We start from the raw sequence: 26,956 nt of genomic DNA, 5'->3' as shown, positions 1-26,956 counted from the left end.
AGAGGATCTTTAGATAATACAGCAAGAGAGTAACGGCATGGTCCCAAGACAGAGTGTCATCAAACAGCTTCCATGTGAAGCTGTCAGAAGTCTGCTTGGAAGTGTTTCACAGCAGTACTGGGGTTAGAGGGGGACCAAGAAAATTTGAAATGGCACACAGGAGGTGTCAATACACTTATCAATAATTCATAGTTAATGTGCATGCTTGCTAAGTCGCTTTAGTCATGTCCGACTCTTTGCAACCCTATGAACCAGTGAAGTTGCTCAGTCGTGTCCGACTCTTTGCAACCCTATGGACGGTAGCCCGCCAGGCTCCTCTGTTCATGGAATCCTCCAGGCAAGAATACTGGAGTGGGTTACCATGCCTTCCTCCATGGGATCTTTCCAACCCAGGGATCTTTCCAACCCAGGGATCAAACCCATGTGTTCTGCATTCCAGGCATATTTTTTACCATCTGAGTCATCAGGAAAGCCCCTCATATTAACAAAACAACCTAAAAATCATTAGATACCACTAGAAAGTAATTATATAATTTTAAAAGTTTTTATTTTAAAACATAAAATTACAAAGTTTAGAAAATAAAAAAACTAAGGATTTTAATTTAACTATTTTGAATGAAATGTTTGTTCAAACCCTCAATAACATCTTAACATTTTTAAGTAGCCTGAAAAGGTTAAATTATTATAAATTCAAAATAGCTACTGTACTTTAAGGTTTTGACTAACATGAAAATAGCCTCATTTGTTAGGAGAGAGAAAAAAGTTTATATAAAGTAATAAATCATAAATTTTGGTAAAAGTAATATAAGGTACTGTCACATTTAAATAAGGCAACATTCAAAAGACATTTTTACATCGAAAAAATGTAAGTAATTTGAGGAAAAATAAACTATTATTATGTTTAAATAATTAACACACAAAAGACATATTTGGATGCTGGTTTTAATTTCCCCAGTAGTGTTCATGAAGGTTTCATAGTTGATGGCAATGGTGCTTTTCCTTTCTGCTTAGCAGCCTTTTCCATTTTTATCTGAAAATTTAAAATATTTGTTGATATAATAATTTGTAAAACATCCTAAAGAAAAAAAAAAGTGGTACATACCTCATTTGGATTCATGTCTTATTTATCACAGCCATTTTACACAGTTATTTAGCAGTTCTTAAGCTGCTAAATACTAAAGCCACAACCTGATTGTTGAAAGGACCTAACTGAATTTTTAAAATATAGTTTGTTGGGGTATGCAAGCTCCCAATCCCTCTTGCTCCTCTTTTTCTTCTCTTTATCTCAGAGCAAGGGCAGACTTCAGCAACACCTTAGAGACAGAGAGAGTGGGCCAGAGAGCGGGGAAGAGGCTGAGTCTCACTTACACACACACATAAACACATATACACACAGAGCTCAGCACACAAGAGACTTGAGGAGTGTTGACTGAACAGAGGACTCACACAATGAGCACAAAAGCAAGAACCCTGCAGAGAGGGGTCCTATCAAGGGCTCTGTGTGTGCGTGAAACATTGTCAAAGATGGACAAAATTTTCTAATTACAAACATAATCAAGTATGGTTGGATTTCAACTTTACCAAAGCATTTTAACAACATAACATATAATGAATATTGATTTGGAGAAATGATTATTTTTAATTGCCTTTAAAATTAAAAAAGAAAAAAAAAAAAAAGCTTGAATGCCTAACCTTAGATCCAGCCTGTGCACATTCCCTACAGCATTACAGGAGACACCTAATCCAGTTGGATTACTCCTGGAACACATACTGCTTAAAGGACGGTTTCCTACAATTTTGATTTCTGCATTTCAACAGTTACCTTCCAGAAGGCTGTCTTTCTCCACTGTAACTGAAACAAAGAAGAAGCTTGCATACCCTAAGAAGCAGCCTTCTGATCTTTTAGAAACACAGTCTTTCCTGGGTGGTGGGGGAGGGGGGGTGGGGGGTGGGGTGGGGGGGTGGTGGAAAGACTCCAAAGAACACAAAACATGTCTTCTTCTTACTGCTACTAATGCTCACATACACCAATTCCCATAGGCAGCACCACTGCCTTGCCCCTGCAGGAGAAGGGAAGAGAAATTATGGGGCTGGGTGGGTGGAGGCAGGGCCTCTTATCTTCTAATGTGACAGGAATAATACCAAGAAAGCAGAAGAGATCTAGTAAAATCAGTCTACCCAATCTCACCAACTTACAAATAACTTCCAAATTATAAAACTGAATGACTCCCACCTCAGTCTCTTTCCCATTTTTTCCCCTTTCTCTCTCCTCTTTCAGTTGGTTGGGAACCTCATTTATACATACACGTAGGACTTCTCTGGTGGTCTAGTGGTTAAGACTCCACATTTCCACTGCAGATGACACAGGTTCAACCCCTGATCAGAGAACCAAAATCCTGCATGCCACACAGCACAACCAAAAATAAATATTGTACACTCATATCACACTTATACTCTGTACCAGTAGTCAACAGGCCACCTGTAGGTCCCTCAAAGAACACTCCATTCTAAGACAAAGATTATAAGCCTTAGAATCAGACAGAAAGTACTTGAATTCCCTGTGTGTGTATTAGTCGCTTTGTGTCCAACTCTTCGCGACCCCATGGACTGTAGCCTGCCAGGCTCTTCTTTCCATGGAATTTTCCAGGCAAGAATATTGGAGTGGGCTGCCATCTCCTTCTCTAGGGAATCATCCTGATCCAGGCATTGAACCTGGGTCTTCTGCACTGCAGGCAGATTCTTTACCATCAGAGCTATAGGGAAGTCCCTTAAGTAGTGATTAACCACCTGAGGCAAGTTATTTAGCTAACAGCTTTGTAATTTCTAGAAAAGGCATAGTAATAGGTACTATGTAAGGGGTTGTTCCAAAGGTTTAAATAAGATTATATATATATATATAAATCTAGGTACTTAATAACCACTCAATAAATGCTAGAATCTGTCTGTAATGCAGGAGACCCCAGTTCAATTCCTGGGTAGGGAAGGTCTGCTGGAGAAGGGATAGGATACAACCCACTCCAGTACTCTTGCCTGGAAAGTCCAGTGGACGGAGGAACTTGGTGGGCTGCAGTCCATGGGGTTGCGAAGAGTCGGTCACGAATGAGCAACTTCACTTCCACTTTTCACTTTCATGCATTGGAGAAGGAAATGGCAACCCACTCCAGTGTTCTTGCCTGGAGAATCCCAGGGACGGCGGAGCCTGGTGGGCTGCTGTCTATGGGGTCACACAGAGTCGGACATGACTGAAGCGACTTAGCAGCAGCAGCAGCAGCAACCCAATCCAGTGTTCTTGGACTACCCTTGTTGCTTAGCTGGTAAAGAATCTGCCTGCAATGTGGGAGACCTGGCTTCAATCCCTGGGGTGGGAAGATCCCCAGGAGAAGGTAAAGGCTACCCACTACAGTATTCTAGCCTGGAGAATTCCATGGACTGTGGTGTCCATGGGGTTGCAAAGAGTCAGACACAACTGAGCAACTTTCACTCACCCCTCTCATTTAGGGTCAAGTGTTAGATTTGTAGTACCATCAAAAAGGGCTTCCCTGTTGGCTCAGATGGTAAAGAGTCTGCCTGCAATACAGGAGACCTAGGTTCGATTCCTGGGTTGGGAAGATCCCACAGAGAATGGAATGGCTACCCACTTCAGTATTTTTGCCTGGAGAATCCCATGGTCAGAGGAGACAATCCATGAGATCACACAGAGTCAGACATGACTGAGTGACTAACACTTTCACACAACATCAAAAAGATCAAAGATGCTAAACATGCAAACAAAAGCCAAAGCAGTGTTTGCTCATTTCAAACGGTACTTAGCAAATGTGTGTGTGTGCTCAGTTGTGTCTGAATCTTTGTGACTTGTGGACTGTAGCCCGCCAGGCTCCTCCGTTCATGGAAGTTTCCAGGCAAGAATACTGGAGCAGGCTGCCATCTCCTTCTCCAAGGGATCTTTTCAACCCAAGGGCTGAACCCAGGTCTCCTGCACCTTCTGCATTGTCAGGCAGATGCTCCCTGGGAAGCCCCCCTAGCAAATAGATTCCCCTAATACAGTGTCCAAATGGCAAAACACCTCTTTTTGCTCCCTTTAAAAAAATTTTTCTGGCATTAACACAGTATCCTGCAACTAGTTGACCTTTAATAATTGTTTCCTTAATACAATTCTCCTTTTATAGGGAAAAGAGACCAAACAAGTTGACCTGATATATAAAACAAGCTAAGAAGCAACTCTTCAATAAGATGTAGACGTAGTTAGTAAGCTATTTCACCACAAAAGCTTCAATTATCAAAACCAACTTTTCCCCACACCCAGTGATACCAATTAGCAAAAAGCAAAACCAGATTTGGATGTTACTGCTTTCTAAAGGCAGCCCTGAACCCATCAGATTCAGCTTCCTAATTGTCCTTTTCCCTCAATGGTGCTTGTCTTCAGTTTTTTGGAGTTTAAGACAAGCATTAATGATGTGAATGGTACAGGTCAGCTGAGAGAAAGTTGTTACGTTTGAGTTTCTTAGTTTTTTTTTTTTTTTTTTTTAAGTTTCTTAGTTTTTACACTCCATTCATCACACAGGCTAAAGAGTCATAATAAAACTACAACCAATAAATCCATAAATTCTAGGTCTGAATGGGCCAAGGATATCCCCTGAAATATTCACAGATACGAACTCCCCCATTTACCTTGCCACAAGCAAATACCATTCACATGTTTTCAAGGCAGTCAACACTGCCCAAGTTCCTGGAGGAGGGAAAGAAGGAATTTAGAACCCTGCCCCTCATAAGCTTATGAGGAAACACTAAAGCTCAGTTGTGTCTGTGTTTTCCAAGAACACTGATTTGATTAAATCCTTGATGATGCTGCAATAATAGTCTCTCCTTTTCTCACTCTGACCATTTCATCTTTCCCCCTGAGATTCTATCACCACTTCTTTTGCTTAGATCAGTGTTTTCCAAAAGAACTTTCTGTGCTGCCCAATAAGGTATATACTCTCTGCGACCCCATGGACTGTAGCCTGCCTGGCTCCTCCGTCCAAAGGATTTCCCAGACAAGAATACTGGAGTGGGTTGCCATTTCCTTCTCCAGGAGATCTTCCCAACCCAGGGATGGAACCTGTGTCTCCTGCATTGGCAGGTGGATTCTTTACTGCTGAGCCACCGGAGATGCCTATATATATATTATATATATAATAATATATATCTTAATAATATATATTATAATATACATTATACATATATATATATGGGCATCCCCGGTGGCTCAGATGGTAAAGCATCCTCCTGTAATGCGGGAGACACAGGTTCCATCCCTGGGTTGGGAAGATCCCCTGGAGAAGGAAATGGCAACCCACTCCAGTACTCTTGCCTGGAAAATTCCATGGACAAAGCAGCCTGGTAGGCTACAGTCCGTGGGGTCGCAAAGAGTCAGATACAACTGAGCAACTTCACTAGTTCACTGGATATCTCATTTCAGTTCAGTTCAGTTCACTCAATTGTCTGAGTCATTGCCAACCCCGTGGACTGCAGCACGCCAGGCTTCTCTGTCCATCACCAACTCCCAGAGTTTACTCAAACTCAAGTTCATCAAGTTGGTAATGCCATCCAATGATCTCATCCTCTGTCATCCCCTTCTTCTCCTGCCTTCAATCCCTCCCAGCATCAGGGTCTTTTCCAATCAGTCAGTTCTTTGCATCAGGTGGCCAAAGTATTGGAGTTTCAGCTTCAGTATCAGTCCTTTCAATGAATATTCAGGACTGATTTCCTTTAGGATTGACTGGTTTAATCTCCTTTCAGTCCAAGGAACTCTCCAACACCACAGTTCAAAAGCATCAATTCTTCAGTGCTCAGCCTTCTTTATGGTCCAACTCTCACATCCATACATGACTACTGGAAAAACCATAGCTTTGACTAGACTATCCTTTGTTGGAAAGTGATGTTTCTGCTTTTTAATATGCTGTCTAGATATATATGCTTAATGTCTTTACATAATTGGAATTATTTGTACATTTTGGTGTATTTATTTTTACTTAGAAGTAGCCCTTAGAAACTTCCATGTCAGGACAAAATAGATTCTGATGTAAAGTCAGATAAAAAAGGATACTTGCTACTTAATTAAAAATTTCATTTTTTTAATGTTGAGGTTTAAGCCAGCTTTTTCACTTTCCTCTTTCACTTTCTTCAAGAGGCTCTTTAGTTCCTCTTTGCTTTCTGCCATAAGGGTGGTGTCATCTGCACATCTGAGGTTATTGATATTTCTCCTGGCAATCTTGATTCCAGCTTATGCTTCATCCAGTCTGGCATTTCACATGATATACTCTGCATATAAGTTAAATAAGCAAGATGACAAAATACAGCCTTGACATACTCCTTTCCCAGTTTGGAATCAGTCTGTTGTTCCATGTCTGGTTCTTAATGTTGCTTCTTGACCTGCATACAGATTTCTCAGCAGTCAAGTAAGATGGTCTGGTATTCTCTTTAAGGATTTTCCAGTTTGTCGTGATTCACACAGTCAAAGGTTTTAGTGTAGTCAATGAAGCAGAAATAGATGTTTTTCTGGAATTCTCTTGCTTTTTCTATGATCCAACAGATGTTGGCAATTTGATCTCTGGTTCCTGTCTTTTCTAAATCTAGTTTAAACACCTGGAAGTTAGTTCAAATACTGTTGAAGCCTAGCTTGGAAAATTTTGAACATTACTTTGCTAGCCTGTGAGATGAGTACAATTGTGTGGTAGTTTAAACATTCTTTGGCATTGCCCTTCTTTGGGATTGGAATGAAAACTGACCTTTTCCAGTCCTGTGGCCACTGCTGAGTTTTCCAAATTTGCTGGCATACTGAGTGCAGCACTTTCACAGCACTGTCTTTTAGTATCTGAAATAGCTCAGCTGGAATTCCATCACTGCCACTAGCTTTGTTCATAGTGATGCTTCCTAAGACCCACTTGATTTCACATTCCAGGATGTCTGGCTCTAGGTGACTGATCACACCATTGTGGTATGTGGGCCATTAATATCATTTTTAGCAGAGCTGTTTCTCTCTGAATTATTCTAAATAAGCCTCAAGGCCTAACACCAGCTATAAGTAAAGATTTTAATGATGACCCACAATCAATATATAATTGCCCTACAGTGTCTCTGTTACAAGTAAATGCTTAATGTAAGCAGATTTTCCAACAGACTTACCCTCTCCTGGTATCGTCTTTCAAAGAAAGCCATATCGTCCTCTTCCGGTTTCCTTAAGGAAGAAACTTGACTACTTGTACCTACTAACAAGGAAAATCAAATCTCAGTACAAACCCTTGAAAAATATGGGTTTGAACTGTGTGGATCCACTTGGGTAATTTTCAATAAATACCTACTACAGTACTATACGACACTAGGTTGGTTGTATGCCCAGATGTGGAGGAATTGCGGATATAGAAGGCCAACTATACACTTACACAAGGATTTTCAGCTGCACAGGGGTTGGGGCCCCTAATTCTGCTGTGCTGTTCAAGGGCCAACTGTAATAAGTAACATTTGATATAATTATAAATTCTTAAATAAAAAATAGAAAGAAAAAAAAACTTTCCTCCTACCAAGTGATTTTACTTTTCAAACCAGAAATTATCTAAATGAATCACTGATTCTATTCCCTCTTTTTCAGAAAGCATCATAAGACAAAAGTAATGTTTGAGGGGGCAGGGGGGAGGGACAGGATTGGGAGTTTGGGGTTGTTAGACACAAAGTTATTACATTCAGATGAAAAAAAAAAATAAGGTCCTACTGCATAGCACAGGGAACTATTTCAATATCCTGTGAGAAACTATAATGGAAATAAAATATTAAAAAGAATGTATGTATGTGTTTTTAAAAAAGTAATGTTCATCGGTAAACATTCTCCAGATATTCAAGTGGACTGTAGCCCAGCTAAGCTTCTCTGTCTATGGAATTCTCCAGGCAAGAATACTGGAGTAGGTAGCCATTCACTTCTCCAGGGGATCTTCTCAACCCAAGGACTGAACCTGGGTCTCTTGCATGGCAGGCAAATTTGTTACCATCTGAGCTACCAGGGAAGCACTATTAAATAACACCATATAGCTATTTCACATCAGTGCTCAGTTTTCTTCAACTACATTTTACATTTTATAACTAAAAACTGATGTAACCCTACAACAGATAATGCACAGAAGTAACAGTTGAAGGTTTGTGCTATGGTCTGAATGTATGTGCCCCCCACCACCAAAAGGCATATGTTGAAATCCTAATGCCCAGTGTGATGATCTTAGGAAGTGGGCCCTTTGGGAGGTTCTTAGGTTATGAAGGTGGAGCCCTCATGAATGGGATTAGTGTTCTTATAAAAGAGACGCCAAAGAGACTTCTCAACCCTTCTACCATGTGAGGACACAAGAGGGCAGTGCATGTGAATCAGGAAGAGGCCTTCACCAGAACACCACCATGCGGCACCCTTATCTGGACTTCCCAACCTCCAGAACTGAGAAGTAAGCTTTTGTTGTTTATAAGCCACCCAATCTATGGCATTTTGTTACAGCTACCTGAATGGACTAGACAGTTTGCATAGGCAACCATAAGTGATGCTAATATCTGCTTTCAAATTTTTCACAACTGAAATAATTTTTTAACCATCTCCAACTAACTATACCTTAACTAAAAAAAAAAAAAGACACAATTATGTCATTTTGTTTTAATTTTAATTTCTTCTGTCTACATTTTATAATTTCTTCATTGTGTGTTGTTTTGTAAGCAGCCTTAAAATTCTTTGTGGAAAGGCTGTATGAAAATAAAAGGAAAATTCTTATTTAAAAATACTTTTAAATAGTAAGTACCTCATAAATCATATAGTCCTTCATTGTTTTTATTCTTATTTACAATAAAGAAAATGCAATAAAGTGCTTAAAAATAAATTCCATTCATTTTTATGTGTAATTTAGGAATAATAAAACCTTGCTAACCTATAATTATCACTGGATTACATCTTACTTGGGAGAACCTAAAGTATCAAGGATCAAGGCAATTAGTCCACTAGAGGGTGCTCTTATTCAGACATCAAAGCAATTACATGAACCAGAGTAAGGTTTTAAAGCTCCAAACTATAGTATTATCAGAATCTTCATAATTTAGCAGTTTTTCCAAGTTAAAAATTAAGTTTATTGTTTTTTCTTAGTGCGTGGGTAATAGGAAAGAAAAATGATAATCAAATTATGGTAATATTGGGGGAAAAACAGTAATCTGGAAAATATATCAATTTACATTCTTATTTACTAAAACCAAAAATATTTTTCAGTTTAATTTCATTACCACCTGTTAGCGTTTCTGGAGAAGAGCTAGATGATGCTTGAAATGCCTTTAGAAATGGGTGGTCCATGGCCGTAACTGGAGAGTCTAAAAATTCAGCTGATGGTGCACCTGAGGACAAAAATGTGAAGAATGAAAACTAAATCTCTGTTAGGATACAAAGAAGTTATTTCAAAAGTGAAATAAATTAGAACCCCAGTAGAATCATTAGAAAAATCCTTTCTGTAAAAAGAAATTTTTTTTAGATTTTTATCTGCCGTATAAAGTAGAGTCAAATGGGTAAAAGCATTTCTGCATTTCTGAGAGATCTTTTTCACAGAAAAAAAATTACACAAAAACATAACTATACATGAGCAAATAAGTATAAAAGCTTAACACAGTCAAAAAACATAATAAAAAGTGAGACATTCAGAGAAAAAAAAGCCTCTAGTTGCAGAGGGCTGAATAAACATATTTTTCCTCTACTCCTCACTGGGAAACCATCTAAAGACAAGGAATGCAAAAATAAAGAAAACTTATTCAATAAAACGAGGAAACGTCCACAACCCTAAACCACAACCTACAAAGACCTACTGCTAAATACACTACTTCTGGACCAAAGGAAGGAAACTGCAGAGAGAAGTGGTAGGTGCTCTACTTCTTCATAAACGTCACCCTTCCCCTACATGCCTGTCCCCTTCCACGGGTAAAGGAGAGGAAATAAACTTTTAGTCCCATTTGCTTTTCAAACTGAATCCTTTCCTATAAAGTGAACAGTGTGCTGTTCAGGACAACTGCCCAGGCCTTCAGATTCCTGCTCCCTTCTTTCCCAGCTCCTCCCTCTTGTGACCTGTGGGGAAGATCCGACAAGGGGGCTCAGGTCCAGCCAGGTCCCTGTGTGTCCTCTGGTTGCTATGTGCACTACTGATGTCAGGTGCTAAAGGCTGGCCTTAAGTTGGAATTTAATCTCTCAGCTTCTCAGGGCCTGGTAGCCTAACACTGTCGCACAGGAAGCCTCCCAGACCTCTCAGATGCCTCTCTTTTTCTACCGATTTCCCCAGAGCTCAGGAGACCCACATCGAGCTCTGCTCTGCTGTCACCTTTGCCCTTTGGTATGACAGATGTCATGGCAGGCCTGCTGCCTCACAGCTCTGCTGCCTTCCAAGCACCCACTATGAGCTGGGAATCACAGCCTCCTTCAGCCTCACAAAGGAACCAAATTCCAGCAGGAGGTTCTCTCTACCCAGGACTGTACATGGCTAGTAGGGCAGACTTCTCTCTGCTCCAGGCTCCCCTACATATAAAATCAGGACAAAAACATGTTATGTTTCTTCTTCTCATTCTCACCTCTCTTTACACCCACCATCCCTCAGGAGTCAAAAGGGGGAGGTTTCCTTTCTTTCTATTATAAAGATGCTTAAGTGATAAAAGACCAATAGTCACAAAAAGGCAAAGATGTTGGCTACTACCACTATTACTTAGCAGTGTTCATAAAGTACCGGCCATTTTGTTCAATCAAAAATAAAAGAGTCATAAATATTGGAAAGGAAGAGGCAAAAATATCATTACAGTTGACCTTTGAACTACGCAAGGGTTAAGGGTACTAATCCTTTACATGCAGTCAAAATCTGCATATAACTTTATAGTCAGTCTTCTGTATCTCCAGTTCCACAGATTCAACCAATTGCAGATCATGTAGTACTGTGGTGTTTACTATTGAAAACAATCCACATATAAGTGGACCCTCATAGTTCAAACCCCTGTTGTTCAAGGGTCAATAATATTTGCAAAATCAACTAAAAATTTACATTCAAAATTCTAAGATTAAGTAATAATGACTGGTAACAAAAGCTGCCTAAAATATTTCCTTTTTTTAAATAATCAGCTAGAAAATACAAAGGAAGGGAAAAACTCATGTATCATAGCTACAAAAAATGATGAAATACCTAGAAATAAAATTAAGAATTGTGTAGGACTTTTATGCAGATAACTTGAGAATTCCACGTAATTATACAGAAGACAACAAAGAAATGAAGACTCAATATTTTAAAACAGTATGTTTCCTATATTAATCTACACATTCAACTAAAATAATAGAATTTTTTCAAAAATAATATCAAAGTTCTGAAAAAACTGAAAGGAAAGAATAGGTCAGGAAAATTCTAAAGTAATAAAATGAAGTCATACGTAGTAATTTACTATAAAGCTGTAGTTATGGAAACAATAGAGTAGTTGCACAGAAATAGACAACAATGAGGCAGACTAGTGAGACCAGAACAATTTCTGGGTTGAGCTCAACCCTACCACTTGCTTGTTGAATAACACAGAATAGATGTTTTACTATTCTGCACTGATTTTCCTTGTCTGTAAAAAGGATTAATAATAGCACCTCACTCAGAATAGTTACGAGGATTAAATGAGGTAATAGACATAAAGAGGCTGGACCAAACCCTGGCAGTACAAAGCCATAATTATCAGTAACATCACTACCATCATTTTTTGTTTGCCACTGATAATTGGGTTTTCTGTAACAGACGCATGAGCCTAATACAATCATGTATCCATAAAAACTGAAAAGAATTTATTTATGGAATTTAACAAGCTAGTTGTAAAATAACCAAGAGAAGAAAATACATAAATATGTCAAGGCAATCTTGAAAAAAGAACACAAACAGAAAGAATTTAACCAACTATCAAAACACACTATGAAGAAGAATAATTAAAAATATGAAATATTTGCACAAAATAGATAAATAAGCCAATGCCATAAAATAAGTATGATGGAATATAGTAAAGATAAAGTTTCAAATTATTTGGGAAAAAATGTTTTTGGATAACTTGTCATCAATTTGGACAAAAACTGAAGTTATACACACCTTACTCTTTCACAAAAAATAAATTCCAGATACAAGAGAAAGCTAAACATAAAAACAAAAGAAAAATTAGGCATTAAAGTAAAATGAAATAAGTTGGAATGGAATTTTAAAAAATTAAATAAAGTGAAGGAAAGCATATTTATAAAATGAGAGTAGGGTAAGGCCTGCCTCCAACGTTTAAAAACCGTAAAACCACAACAAAATCTCAAAAGACAAATGATGTATTGGAAGAAAAAACATCCAAAATAAATACAAAGGATTAGTATACAGCATATATGTATAAGAAGACTTCCTATAAATCAATGGGAAAATATAAAACATAAAAATGAGTGAAGCATATGAACAGACAACTCACACAAAGTAAAATGGCCACTGAATATAAGGAGACTCTCCTTTCACTAATGACCAGGGAAATCAACCGACTGAAACAATGACGGTATTTTCACACATCAGACTGGCAATAAAACTCAGGGTGATGACATCAATGATCAGTATAAATGTTTGGAAATAGATAAACTACAACATCACTAGAGTAAGTATAAACAAGTACAGCATTTTTGAAGGGCAATTCAACAGAATGAATGTATTAAAATTTCACATATGCAGACACTTCAACCCAAGAATTTCACTTGTCTCCATCTACCTTAGACTCAAATTTACATAGTACACAAGGAAGCAAGTTCAAAAGCAAAAATGAGTAAATAAATAAAATGGAAATAATCTAAATAACCATGAACAAGGAAAACGTTTAGATAAACTGCTATGTGTGTGTATATATATATATATATATATATACACACACACACACATCTACAAATTGATGTACACATATACAAATATATATGTGTGTGTGTGTATATATGTGTGTGTATATATATACACACACATACATACATATATATGGGTTTCCCCTGGTGGCTCAGATGATAATGAATCCATCCGCCTGCAATGCAGGAGACCCGGGTTCTATCCCTGGATTAGGAAGATCCCCTGGAGGAGGGCATGGCAACCCACTCCAGTATTCTTGCCTGGAGAATCCCCACTGACGGAGGAGCCTGGTGGGCTACAGTCCACGGGGTTGCAAAGAGTCATACACGACTGAGCAACTAAGCACAGTTTATATATATATACACATAAAATGTGGAATACTATGAAGCAATTACAAAAAACAAGAGATTTGTATGTCCTGGTATAATAATGCTTTGAAAAAAATTTTTTAAGTTAAAAATAGTAAACTATAAAAAAATGTATGCTAAAAAGAATAATACAAATCAACTGATGTCAGCAAATTACCCTCTATTAAAGAATCTTCCTGGTGGCTCAGATGGTAAAGTGTCTGCCTGCAATGTGGGAGACCCGGGTTCAATTTCTGGGTCGGGAAGATCCCCTGGAGAAGGAAATGGCACCCCACTCCAGCACTCTTGCCTGGATAATCCCATGGACGGAGGAGCCTGATAGGCTACAGTCCATGGGGTCGAAAAGAGTCAGACATGACTGAGCGACTTCACTTTCACGAAAGAATCTGGGGTTAAGAGAAATGTTCCAGAGGGATTTGTACTTCATCTCTATTATTTGAATCTTTTATAACAAGAAAATATTCACTTATGTTTACATAATTTTTATAATAAAACCAAAAATCCACATAAACGGAAGTATTTACAGTAGATACTTACAAAAGAGACTCACAGACTTAAGAGAATGAACGTATGGTTGCAAAGGGGAAGGATGTGGGGAAGGGATAGTTGGGGAGTTTGGGATGGACATGTACTGCTGCTGCTGCTAAGTCACTTCAGTCGTGTCCGACTCTGTGTGACCCCATAGACGGCAGCCACCAGGCTCCCCCATCCCTGGGATTCTCCAGGCAAGAACACTGGAGTGGGTTGCCATTTCCTTTTCCAATGCAGGAAAGTGAAAAGTGAAAGTGAAGTCGCTCAGTCATGTCTGACTCTTCTCGACCCTATGGACTGCAGCCTACCAGGCTCCTCCGTCCATGAGATTTTCCAAGCAAGAGTACTGGAGTGGGGTGCCATTGCCTTGTCCAATGGACATGTACACGCTGCCCTATTTAAAATGGATAACCAACAAGGACCTACTATATAGCACATGGAACTTTGCTCAATGTTATATGGCAGCCTTGACAGGAGGGGAGTTTGGGGGAGTATGGATACACATATATGTATGGCTGAGTCCCTTTGCAGTTCACCTGAAACTATCACATACACACATGCATGTGTATACGTACACATGTACAAAAGCCTATGTTTCCAAAATGAGGTAGTTATAATGGTGAAACTTACATACAATAGGGTAACAGGTAAACTGTATCACATCAAATAAAATAAATATTATTTCACTATTACAAACAATGAAGCTGTGAGTCAGGATAATCTAAATACCATGAACAAGGATCTTTCCTCTTATGTTTTTTAATTTTCCTTTAATAATCAAACATTGCATATGACAATAAAACATTTTAAAAAAATAAAAATGAGATAATTTTTTTGAAAATAACATAAATAACTTAAAGTGCAAAACAAATATAAGGCTTCAGTATTGTTAGCACACATAAAAGCAAAATGACAAGCTCACAGTTCATATATCATCACTTACCAATTCCACTGTCATCTAATCGTATGTAGCCTTCTGCCAGCGAGCTGAAGCCAGTTAATCCTCCCATTGCTGCATAAGGAACGTCCTGCCCCACTGGTTTTCCCTGAGCCAGTCTTTCTTGCTTAGTTTCCACTACTGTGTCATGGGCATATGCAGGCTGACCACAAGCACAAGTGAAGCAACTATGAAATCCCGAACACTTAGAACCTGAATCAAAATGTAAAAGGAGTTCAATGTTTTCAAATATAGGTAATCAGTTATATGCCCTCTAAACTAACTTAGCTTGGCCCAAACCACTTGAATTCTGGATCTTTCATACACTGTCCTCTGACGCCAGTGCTTACCTCTACCCCTGAACTCCTTTCCTCCAGCCACTGCTCTTATTTCTAAAAGATGCTAAAGCATAAGGGAGTATGCAACAACAGCAACAAAAAATTGGAAAAACTAACTAGGACTAAAGGATACTGGGCTAAAAACACTGGAGAGCTAGGAAGTGAAGGCCCTCTCCTCAAATACTGAGTTAAAAGCAGGTGCGGGGGGACAACCCAGTAGTGAAGAAATAATGTAGAAACATGTCCCTGAGTCAATTCCCCATAAAAGCCATAATGGAAGGCCAACTCACAGATACAGAAAGGACGCAATGGAATATTGTTTAACAATAAAAAAGGAAAGAAGTAATGATGTGTGCTACAGCATGGATGAATCATAAAAACATTATACTAAGTGAAAGATGCTAGTCAGGAAAGACCACATACTCTATGATTCCACTTACATGAAATGCTTAGAATAGGTAAATCCATAGAGATAGAAAGTAGGTTACTGGCTGTCTAGAGTTGAGGGGTAAGAGGAATAAGGAATGATTGATATGGATATGAAATTTCTTTTGGGGGTGATGAAAATATTCTAAAATTTATCGTGGTGATGGTGAACAACTTTGAATATAAAAGCCATTGAACTGTACCCTTCAACTGTGTATGAATTTTTTAGCATGTTACTTACATCTTAATGAAATCACTATATATAAAAATACAAACCATATTGAAATACAGTCCAGAATATACCATTACAAAACCCTTAAACATTCACACTTTTGACAAATATGTACAGAAACCAAAGCACATAATAAATAAGTTTTATTCAAATACTTCCATACTTAGTGAAACAATTTATGTCTGCCATTGTCAATAAAAATGTTTTATAATATATTTAATCATAAGATTTCAATTCAAGATACTACAAAGAGAACTGGGAAAACTATCTCCTGAAGAAAAATACTGGAGCTAATTTTAAAAAATTCTACCTATTTCAAAGGGTTTTTAAAAGGATAATCAAGGGACAGAGCATATGAAACAGTGGCTGGGATTTGGGTACAGGTATTGAGATACAGTAGCTCAGTGGGTCGGAGAAGGCAATGGCACCCCACTCCAGTACTCTTGCCTGGCAAATCCCATGGACAGAGGAGCCTGGTAGGCTGCAGTCCATGGGGTCGCTAAGAGTCGGACACGACTGAGCGACTTCACTTTTACTTTTCACTTTCCTGCATTGGAGAAGGAAATGGCAACCCACTCCAGTGTTCTTGCCTGGAGAATCCCAGGGACGGGGGAGCCTGCTGGGCTGCCGTCTATGGGGTCGCACAGAGTCAGACACGACTGAAGCAACTTAGCAGCAGCAGCAGCAGCTCAGTGGGTAAAGAATCTGCCTTTAAGGCAGGAGATGGGGGTTCAATTCCTGGCTCGGGAAGATTCCCTGGAGGAGGGCATGGCAACCCACTCCAGTATTCTTGCCTGAAGAATGCCATGGACAGAGAAGCCAAGCAGGTTACAGTCCATAGTGTCGCAAAGAGTCCGACATGACTGAAGGGGCTGAGCACAGCACAAGCACGTTGAGATAAGGGTGCTATTGCCTACAAAGTGTTAAAACCATCAAGCTACATTTTGTTTTTCCCATCAAACCATGTTTTATGCAGTAACATAATAATCTGCAAGTGAATCATAAAAAATTTTTAGACCTGTAAAATCCTTTTTAAGGATGATTATTCTGTAAATGGAATTCAGTTGGTAGAACATCCAGAATTTGAAATTTTGAATTAGATCGTATCTAGTAATTCTTTAAAATCTATTACTACTACTTAACCTTATTCAAATTACATGAGATTAGAGATTAAGGTCGATGACTAAAAGCATATGAACAACCAAGTTTTTCCACAAACTTTTAGAGTACGTGTTCATCAAATCATTCCCAGTTGTCCAGTGTGACTGTAGCTGAATGAAATTGGCACAGAGACACATCAAACATTCAGTAAGGGGATAAAAGCATTCTGTTTATATGTTGATCATAATGTAACTCACAGGCATTGCATACAAAGCCAGGTGCTGCACTGTGTTGATCGGCAAAGTGCTTACATCTGCAGCGAATGGGCTGTGTGCCGTTCAGAGGCACGTAGACGTAAGCCCGGCAAGGGCAGCCCCTCACTTGGCAAGGCAGACTGATGGGGCGCTGCGGGGGAATCGTTTCAAAGTCAGTTTTATGTTGCTTATACCTAAGAGAAATGAAAGGGATGAAATAATAGCACAATGCAGATACTGCCAGAAATTACAACTGGTATTCTCTTACAGGCAAAATGACTCTTTCTCATTTTTATTTTTTGTTCATTGCTCTTGTTAGTAAGGTGTAAATACACTCCCCTAAAATGCAGTACTTGTCAGTTACGTTGCTTTGGTCAGAGAAAATCTTCACCCATCTAAATTTTTAATCAAGGAGAATTTTCACAGCAACATACAAAGATATAGCATATAATTCTCTTAAAATACTATTACAGATTCTTTAATATAGAAACACAACCCACAAGTATGAAGAAAAGCTCATGAAATTCTCTTTATCAAAGTGCATTATTTACATTTATTTTCACAGGTCTGCTATTTAAAATTGAAATAAGTTCAATAAACACATATTAATATAATTTATTTTAATATACTCACACTTTAAACTTCAAAATAAATTATTAACACCATTAAAAGCCAAAACTCTTTGCTAAAATGCTGTACGTAATTTTCTCAGACCACTGGCTTCCTTCTCATTAGATGATACTCAGTAAAATCATATTAAATTTATTACTCTCAATATTATACTAGGTAACATAAGTTAAAATAATAATAACATACCTTTTTCACTTAGCAATGAGAGTCAAAGTTTTTTTTAAAAACTGTACATATTTCACAACACTGTAAAGAGTGTTATCAAAGAACCAATCCCATTTAATAGGGTTTCAAGAAACAGAAAAAGATCCATCCATTAAGCCAGATGGTTCATTTTTGAAATAAATAAACCCTAAGAAAATGATTCCATGTATATAAAGAGCTCTGTGCATAAGGGTAGTATTAGCAACAGTACTTTAAATAGTGATGTACACAACACAAACTAATAATAAAGGAATGGATAAGTATATTACAAGAAAACAGTTTTCTAACTCTAACAGTGAAAACATTTCTTCAAATAATATCTTTTACAGACCATAATACTATATAAAATAGATAACACAGAACTGGCTAACACTAGGTAAAGAGCCATAAGTGGAGTCTGTCCTTCCCCTTAGGTGCCCCTCCAGCTGGTGAGCCCCTGAAATTCTGTGGGAGCTCTGGGGAAAACATGGCAAACACAACTGGATTAGCTGGAGTATCAAGGAGGTATTAAAAATCTTGTGTGCAATTACTATGAACAGTGCGGAAACATTTCCATGATTCTGTCATGAAAAACTACTTCAATATTTATACACACGTATAATTAACAACTAAGGCTGTATATTGGCACCCTGCTTATTTAACTTACATACAGAATACACCATGAGAAATGCTCGACTTGATGAAGCACAAGCTGGAATCAAGATTGCTGGGAGAAATATCAACAACCTCATATATGCAGATGACACCACACTTATGACAGAAAGCAATGAAGAACTAAAGAGCCTCGTGATGAAAGTGAAAGAGGAGAGTGAAAAAGTTGGCTTAAAACTCAACAGTCAGAAAACTAAGATCATGGCATCTGGTCTCATCACTTCATGGCAAATAGATGGGGAAACAGTGACAGACTTTATTTTCTTGAGCTCCAAAATCACTGCAGATGGTGACTGCAGCCAAGAAATTAAAAGACACTTGCTCCTTGCAAGAAAAGTTATGACCAACCTAGACAACATATTAAAAAGCAGAGACATTACTTTGCCAGCAAAGGTCCGTCCAGTCAAAGCTATGATTTTTCCAGTAGTCATGTACGGATATGAGAATTGGACTGTGAAGAAAGCTGAGTGCCGAAGAACTGATGTTTTTGAACCGTGGTGTTGGAGAAGACGCTTGAGTGTCCCTTGGACTACAGGGAGATCAAACCAGTCCATCCTAAAGGAAATCAGTCCTGAATATTCATTGGAAGGACTGATGCTGTGAAGCTGAAACTCCAATGCTTTGGCCACCTGATGCAAAGAACTGACTCATTTGAAAAGACCCTGATACTGGGAAAGATTGAAGGCATGAGGAGAAGGGGACGACAAAGGATGAGATGGTTGGATGGCATCACCAACTCAATGGAAATGAGTTTGAGTAGACTCCGGGAGTTGGTGGACAGGAAGGCCTGGTGTGCTGTAGTCCATGGGGTCGCAAAGAGTCGGACACAACTGAGTGACTGAACTGAACTGAACTGAAGTATGTAAATAAAAAAAGTACATACACATGTTAAAACTTAACAGCATCTGGCTTTAGGTGGTGTCTTCTTTCTACATTTCTTTGTATTCTTCATTTCCATGTTTCCAATGTTTTCACTTTTCTTTTATACTTTTTAAAAAATATTTATTTTTAATTGGAGGATAATTGCTTTACAATACTATGCTGGTTTCTGCCATGTATAAGCATGAATCAACCATATGTATTCATATGTCCCCTTCTACTTGAACCTCCTTCCCACCTCCCAAGTTTCACTTTTATAATAGGGAAAAATTAATTTAGACAGAGATCTCACTGAGCAACTGGTACTAAAGAAGTTTTTCCATCCAAGTGGGGTTGGGTCAATTTTGAAGTTCAATTCTATGCTGTACCATTATAGATATGTATATAGATATGTATATGTACATAGATATGAGACTGGCACTAAACGTACATAAGAATAAATGATAAAACTAACATAAGTTTACCAGAAAACAGTGGAAGAGTTAGTCTCCCAGTTATGTCCAACTTTTTGCGACCCCACGGATTCTAGCCCACCAGGCTCTTCTGCCCATGGAATTCTCCAGGCAAGAATACTGGGTAGCCATTCCCTTTTCCAGGGGACCTTCCCAACACAGGGATCAAACCCGGGTCTCCAGTATTGCAGGTGGATTCTTTACCACTTTCACGTCAATGGAAGTTTACCAAAGCTCTCTTCAATTCTGAACAATATCAACATAACCCTCATCCTCTGTTCCTCCAGTGTTTTCAGTTGGGGTTGCTAAATAAATTTCAAGTCAATCTACACACCACATGACTCATCCTAGCAACTGCCTAACAACCTCTGGCAAATCTTGAGTGTGTAAACAGCAACTGCACAAAGACTATGTCAGGAAGGAGCCCCAGAAACGATCAGAACCGGGAGGCTCTCCCGTGGCTCCTCTGGAATAGAAAGCTAAAGTTTTTACCTAAAACCACATAATAGTTTCTGTGATTTTTCCAAGAAGCAGCTTTGTCCTTTTGAGCTTTACAACTACGATCTGTAGCAGTGATAAAATTTAAAGTAGAAAATGACAAACACAGCCAAATGCAAATCTCAAGTGCAGGTAACACACATCAATGGCTGCAGCCTCATGTATTTCCTTTTCTTGCATGCTTGTATTTTTGTTTAAAGAAAGATATACATATACATACACACACACACACACACACACACACAGCGTTGATTGACCCTTGAACAATATAGGTTTAAAGTGTAGATTTTTTTCAATAAATACACAGTAGGCCCTCAGTGTTTATGGGTTCCACATCTGTGCTTAAACTAACCACATATCATGTTCCAAGGATCATGTTTATGATCCAAGGTTGGCTGAATCCACATCTGCAAACAGAAGGGCCCAGCTGTGGGGCACCAGCATCCCCAGGTTTTGGTATCCACGGTGGGTCTTGGAACCAGTCCTCTGTGTGTGTATAAATAAAAGAGAAAGGTATTCATATAAAACATTTCTTAACATATAAAAAGAGACTAGTAAATGTGAGGGAAAATGCTTCTATTTGTAGATTGGTAAACTTTTTAGTGTGGATCAGCTCAAGCAACTTTAAAATCAGTTTAGGGAACACTACTCAGTACTCTACAGTGACGTAAATGGGAAGGAAATCCAAAAAAAGAGAGGATATACATATATCCTGATTCACTTTGCTACATAGCAGAAACTAAAATGGGGTTCACTGGTGGCTCAGACAGTAACGAATCCACCTACAAAGCAGGAGACCTGGGTTCGAGCCCTGGGTCAGGAAGGTCCCCTGGAGAAGTGAACGGCAATCCACTCCAGTATTCTCATCTGGAGAATTCCATGGACAGAGGAGTCTGATGGGCTACAGTTCATGGGGTTGCAAAGAGTCTGACATGACAGAGTAACTATCACTTTTCAGAAACTAACACAATATTGTAAAGCAAATATACTCCAATAAAAACGAATTTTAAAACACATTTGACAAAAATAAATAAACAAAATAAAATCAGTTCTGCAATCTGATGACCCGTTCTCTACTACCTTGTCCAGTGGTGGGAGAGGCAGAGTGAGTGTGCTCCCCTGCCAAACTAAAAAACCCCTAGCAAAGCCTGGAGGCACCAATATCTTTCTTATCAATGCTAAGAGGAAAGATGCTTAAGGTGATGGGACTCCATAATGAGTTCTAACAAAATACAGCAGAAAAAATGTAAAATACAGCCCCCAAAACCTTAAATTTCTGCCATATTATATAAACACCTGTTTTCAAATATTTCTCAATTATCATCAATAGTGTTATTTATAGAAGGAAGATATGCCCTGCTACAGTTTTATGTTTCCTAATCACCAGAAAACTTAGCAATAAAATATCTTACCTATGTGTACAAAAACACAGTGTCTCTGGACCCACAAGTTTACAATCCATTCCCGTGGGTGACTGCCAACTCACATACAATCTGTTCTGTAAACGCATAGGTAAGACTTTTCTTTTGTATTCTTCATATTCCTCAGGAGTAAAAAGTTTCCCTCCGTCATCCTCACCAACAATTCTACAACAAAAGATACTTCTCTTAAGCCATGTGTATTTCTTTTCTGGGTTAAAAATAATAAACTCTAAAATTAAACTATACTTGTATAGTCAAATGTATAGTCAGAAGAAAGACTGCTTTGGCTTTATTTTGTTACATTAGGCTCATATTAATAGCAAAATTACACACAATAGTAATAAAGTTTTTGCTTCCCATAAGAAAAAGGATTATAAATAATACCGTCAATGAATTCATAACATCCGACTTCACAGATCCAGGTTTATCACTGGAGAATTACCACATATTCATCTCAATTTCTCCTTTGATTCTGAAGTAAACGTGCTCATTTTTCACATTAAAGTTGGAGACTAAACTGCTAAAAATTCTAATATTTTCCTCCTTTAAATATACTTTGCCCCCAAAACAAAATAGTACAAAAATCATCCATGCTGAAGACAACATGATTAATGTCCATACCTGACTCCAAACCCTGGCCAGAAGTTTAAACTATGATAGAACCCACAAACACCCTTAGATCTGCACCACTTCATACCTAACATATGCATTGAGTAATCAGGCATATCATTTCTAATTCTGGAAGTAAGACCTCAAATTTTTATGGGAAAAATTAAGCTACTGCTATTTATTAATTTCTTAGGAAATTAAGAATTGTCCTCCTTGTTAAAAAAGGAAGCATAATCAAAAGCATGTGGTCAAAACTGAAGAAATTTCTCACTGAACATACTCCCTTTAAAAGTCACGGAAAGTGTTATTTGCAGAATGTTACATAATTTTTAGTGCAGTCAGTGCCTTTTCTCACTTTCAAGCCTTTAGCTATGGTAGATAAAATAAAAACCAATTCAGAAGCTATGAAATCATCACAACTTTCTTCCTTAAATAATTAAGGTACATACTAATAAATAAATAATAAAACTAAGGGCATTTTATTCTGAGCTAAGTTTTGGGCTATTTCACCTTTTTACAGCTATTAAGAAGTACATCAACAGCTACTGAAAAGACCTTAAGATCAATGCAGACTTTTAAAGAAAGAGATTAATTATATATAGTTCTAAACCAGTGTTGCTCAAACTTTATTTACAGAATCCCCAGGAGATCTAGTTCAAATGCAGATTCAGATTAATATGTCTCAATGGGGCTGGCAATGCTCCCCAACAACGCTTACACTGCTGGTCCATGATGGCTACACTATGAGCAGCAAGGCTCTAACTTCTACAGAGAACCATTTCAAGTAGTTTATGTTTGGAAAATAATTTCGCCCCAGGCCCCAACATTTCATAGGCCAGGAATGAGACTACAACTGAAGGCCCACATTCCACATACCTAAACACCTAAGTATCTGAGGTGTCCAGTCAACATCAGGACCCAGCATAGTGCTCCTAGGGAAAAGGCCTGGAGAACTGGAGGCGAAAGGAGCAGCTCTGCCCTAGGTAAGCTCGGTATAAGCTGTTAGGGACTTTTGGCCTCATGTGAACCTAAAAGGGAATGGGACCTGACCCATCAAGCTTCTCATCCTCATTTTTTCTGGCTCAGAATTACTAGATATTTCTGGACGTCACTCAGAAGTATACCACCTAGACAGTTCGAGGGAAGAGCAGTCAGATAGCAATCCCTTTACCCAAGGGATTTGGCGGGACCACCTTGAGATGGAGCAACCCCTGTGGCTCAGGTTTCAAGCTGCACCTGTTTCCCACTGAGGCAGTGATCATCTGACTTCCCCTTTACACACACACACACACACACACACACACACACACACACACACCTGCCTCTCACCCAGTTTCCCAACTGTCAAAAATCTTTCTTGGGAGACCTTAAAAAAAAAAAAGAACACATTCTTGCAGGTACACCAGCCTTTGTCAGGGCCCCAGGCAGTGAGTCACTACCAAAAGCTCTACGGGCGGCTGCGCTTCCAGTTCCCGGGTAAGAGTTTCTCTACAACCAGTCAGTCTTTCTCCTAAAACCAGCACCTCGTGGTCCGGGGCACGTTTGGAAGTTCACGTCCCACCCTATTACAAAGTGAACATGCAAACCTGATGTCTGCTTTTACAGGCCAGGTGTACTCAACGTGTGATCTACAAGGGCAGTTAAGAAAAGAACAATGGACCTTTGCGTAAATCTGGAGTTAATAATTCTTTCTCAAAGGGATCAGAGCCGGAGATCTTTTAAATTGCCTCGGAAGAGACTTATTAGAATAGAACTGCGTGTCATCACAGTACTAGAAATAAGAAGCCTGCAATCAAAGTAAGCCACCTCCACCAGCCCGGGAACGGGATTCCGGGAACCAAGGCCAACCAGCGCCTGTCCCCTGCCCGCGCCTCCAGCACACCTCCCGCGAAGGGGATCGGACCGGCCTCCTGGCTCCGCAGAGGCTCTGCCTCACCTCCGGTACTCCAAGTACTCGTCCACTGCCGCCGCGCCGCCAGGAGGTAACGTCAGCCGCTCCATGGCGGGCGGGGAACCGGGAGGCACCGGCTCCAGCCGCCCTACGCACGTGAGCCGAGCCGGGAGCAGCCAAAACCTGCCCCGCCCCGGCCGGCCGCGCCCCCTCTCGCCCGCTCCGCTATTGGCCCGGCAGGACGACCGCGGTGACTGCGCAGAGCTCGCGCTTCCACCTGGCTGGCCACTCCCGGCACTAGAAACTCGCTCTCCACGCTGAACCCTGGTGCTGTATGGATGCTGTTTACCGCACTCCGCAAACCCTGCCCGTCTCCTTCTTCCTGGTCTGTTAGGTCTCCTTGTAGTAAATAAAATAATGAGTGACGATGGAGTGCAGTGTATTGCATGTAATGGATGCACAGAATGGGCGTATTTCTTTTACAGCACTTTTCGCTGGTTCTGAGAAGGTTTTGGATAGTTTGAGAGTTCTAATCGCTATAATTGCCAGCGGTGTTTTCAGATTTGGCATTAAAAGCACTGTGACGTAGAAAATCAGATAGTCTTGAGTGTCTGTGTTCAGTTTGAGTGTCACTATAGCAACATGTTCTTCAAAAAAAGTGAGTAGCAGATTTAAGGGGTAACAGGAGAAACTAGGATTAAAACAAAACCAAAAACCTTTGGAAATATTCTCCACAAAATCCATTTTAAAGTTGAATTACCAGAGATTGGTAATATGTCCAGAATTTGGTTTAGTTACCCGGAAAAGAGGTAGGAAATCCATTATTATTCAGGAATCAAACTCTGAGGCTCCCTAGAGACCAGGGTGAAAGTGAAAGTGAAAGTCGCTCAGTCTTGTCCGACTCTTTGCGACCTCATGAAATTCTCCAGGCCAGAATACTGGAGTGGGTAGCCGTTCCCTTCTCCAGGGGATCTTTCCAACCAGGGATCGAGCCCAGGTCTTCCGCGTTGCACGCGGATTCTTTATCAGCTGAGCTACCAGGGAATCGGGTTGAGCACCTTCTATAAATTGTCATGGAGGGAAAATCCAGTTTAAAAAAAAAATGTTGAACTTTAATACTTTATTTCAAAAATAAAGTATTTTATTTTTGAGACCCATTGTTGAGTCTCAATCCCAACAATGACACCTTCACTGCTCTTTGTTAATAACCCTTCTATCAGTGTTCGCTCCCAACTCAATCTTAACCAATAAACTCTGAAGTCTCTCCCAGCCACATTATAAACACATTTTAAAGTTAAAAAGCTTTCAACCCTCAGGTCAAGGAGTGATCCTGAAATGGAGCTATTTTAGGGGAAGGAGCACTGCTCAACACACCTATGGGCTGCTGCTGCCTTTTATCTTGTTTTGAACTCCTAGCTCTGCTTTTAGACAGCAGCTAAACCAGCAAAGATAAATAACATAAAGTGCTAGGCTATGTGAACTTACAGAAAAAGTGGCAAGGGAGTGTCTGCGCAGTCAAGTACAATTTAATGCATCTAGAGGGAAATAATTAAAATAGGCTTAGTGCAATCCTGAATCCTTACAGGAAGCTGCTGGAGCAGTAAACTCTCTGATCAAAGAAGTCAACAAGAATATTAGGAATGACAAATAAAACTACAGAACAAAATGCAAAATATTATCATATCCTTGGAGAAAACTGATACCTTTGCTAATTAGAATATTATATATGGTTTTGACCTCTGGTTTAATTTTTTAAAGTATAATTGAACTATAATTTATCCCCAAAGGTATCCAAATTGATCCAGGAAATATGATGGACAGAGGGACATGAGAGAGAGAAGCTTGCCTTGGCAAGTATTAGACATTTTACATATTTAGTTCTCATAAAATGAGATAGGAAATATCAGCATTTTGCAGTGATGTATTGGAGAAGGCAATGGCACCCCACTCCAATACTCTTGCCCGGAAAATCCCATGGATGGAGGAGCCTGGAAGGCTGCAGTCCATGGGGTCGCTAAGAGTCAGATACGACTGAGCAACTTCACTTTCACTTTTCACTTTCATGCATTGGAGAAGGAAATGGCAACCCACTCCTGTGTTCTTGCCTGGAGAATCCCAGGGACGGGGGAGCCTGGTGGGCTGTCGTCTATGGGGTTGCATAGAGTCAGACACGACTGAAGCAACTTAGTAGTAGTAGTATAAGTTAATATAAGTTTTTTTCTGAAAATAACAATAATCTAACAGAAGCTTAATTAAACATAAGGGTTTTGTCTTTGTTACTCTGAAGAATTGTTGGGGTAAGTGATTGCTGGCATTTGCTCAGGGCATTTTCCCCATAGCTGCAAGAACTGCTGAAATTATATCCAAATTCAAAGAAGAAAGAAAGGAGGCAACCAATACCTGACATTCCTTTTATCAAGTAAGAAAGAGTTTTCCTGGAAGCCCCTCTAAACATTTTTCACTTATGTAGTATTGACCAGACCTATTCATATGGCTATCCCTCGTGTATAAAGGAGGCTGGGAAAGCAAATCCAGAACTAATGTTTCCCAGGGTCTGTGATGAGGTGGTCACGAAGAGAATTTTCTAGAAAAGTGTGTTTGGTTAGTCAATTTATAGAGTCTGCCCAGCTCACCC

The 26,956-nt window shown here is 39.3% G+C and overlaps 1 protein-coding gene across 5 annotated transcripts; it reads right to left on the bottom strand.

The window, feature by feature from the left end:
* Positions 1-530: 530 nt before the first annotated feature.
* Positions 531-24,477, bottom strand: FAM221A (family with sequence similarity 221 member A). Of its 5 annotated transcripts, none has more exons than XM_086396279.1 (8): positions 24,367-24,477; positions 21,813-21,986; positions 17,090-17,280; positions 14,742-14,948; positions 9,283-9,387; positions 7,165-7,247; positions 4,669-4,726; positions 531-1,030 (listed from the first exon to the last, which is right to left on the bottom strand). In XM_086396279.1, exons 1-7 carry the CDS (start codon positions 24,429-24,431, stop codon positions 4,709-4,711), a joined length of 843 nt encoding a protein of 280 aa, XP_086252405.1. In that variant the 5' UTR covers positions 24,432-24,477; the 3' UTR covers positions 531-1,030; positions 4,669-4,708. The 5 variants fall into 5 exon arrangements, 4 of the variants coding, with proteins under 4 accessions (XP_086252405.1, XP_086252406.1, XP_086252403.1 ...); XM_086396280.1 differs by having other exon boundaries at positions 7,165-7,244; XR_015162389.1 differs by lacking the exon at positions 4,669-4,726 and having other exon boundaries at positions 7,165-8,751.
* Positions 24,478-26,956: the final 2,479 nt, after the last annotated feature.

This window comes from Bos grunniens, chromosome 4, assembly GCF_055505025.1.
Source record: "Bos grunniens cultivar Pamir isolate PY7600 chromosome 4, Bosgru_T2T1.0, whole genome shotgun sequence".
Classification (NCBI taxonomy): domain Eukaryota; kingdom Metazoa; phylum Chordata; class Mammalia; order Artiodactyla; family Bovidae; genus Bos; species Bos grunniens.
Note: the sequence above shows the minus strand (reverse complement) of the source record. Positions and strands in the feature narration are given on the sequence as shown.

What these genes read in the sequence shown, in the direction of transcription:
- FAM221A (XM_086396277.1), bottom strand. Translation starts at nt 24,431, where the DNA reads ATGGAGCGGCTGACGTTACCTCCTGGCGGCGCGGCGGCAGTGGACGAG. An exon ending in TTCTCCAGAAACGCTAACAG is followed by an intron (nt 7,248 to 9,282) that starts GTGGTAATGAAA and finishes TTTCCTTGTTAG; the next exon opens with TAGGTACAAGTAGTCAAGTT. An exon ending in AAAGACGATACCAGGAGAGG is followed by an intron (nt 1,031 to 7,164) that starts GTAAGTCTGTTG and finishes TTAAATTTTCAG; the next exon opens with ATAAAAATGGAAAAGGCTGC.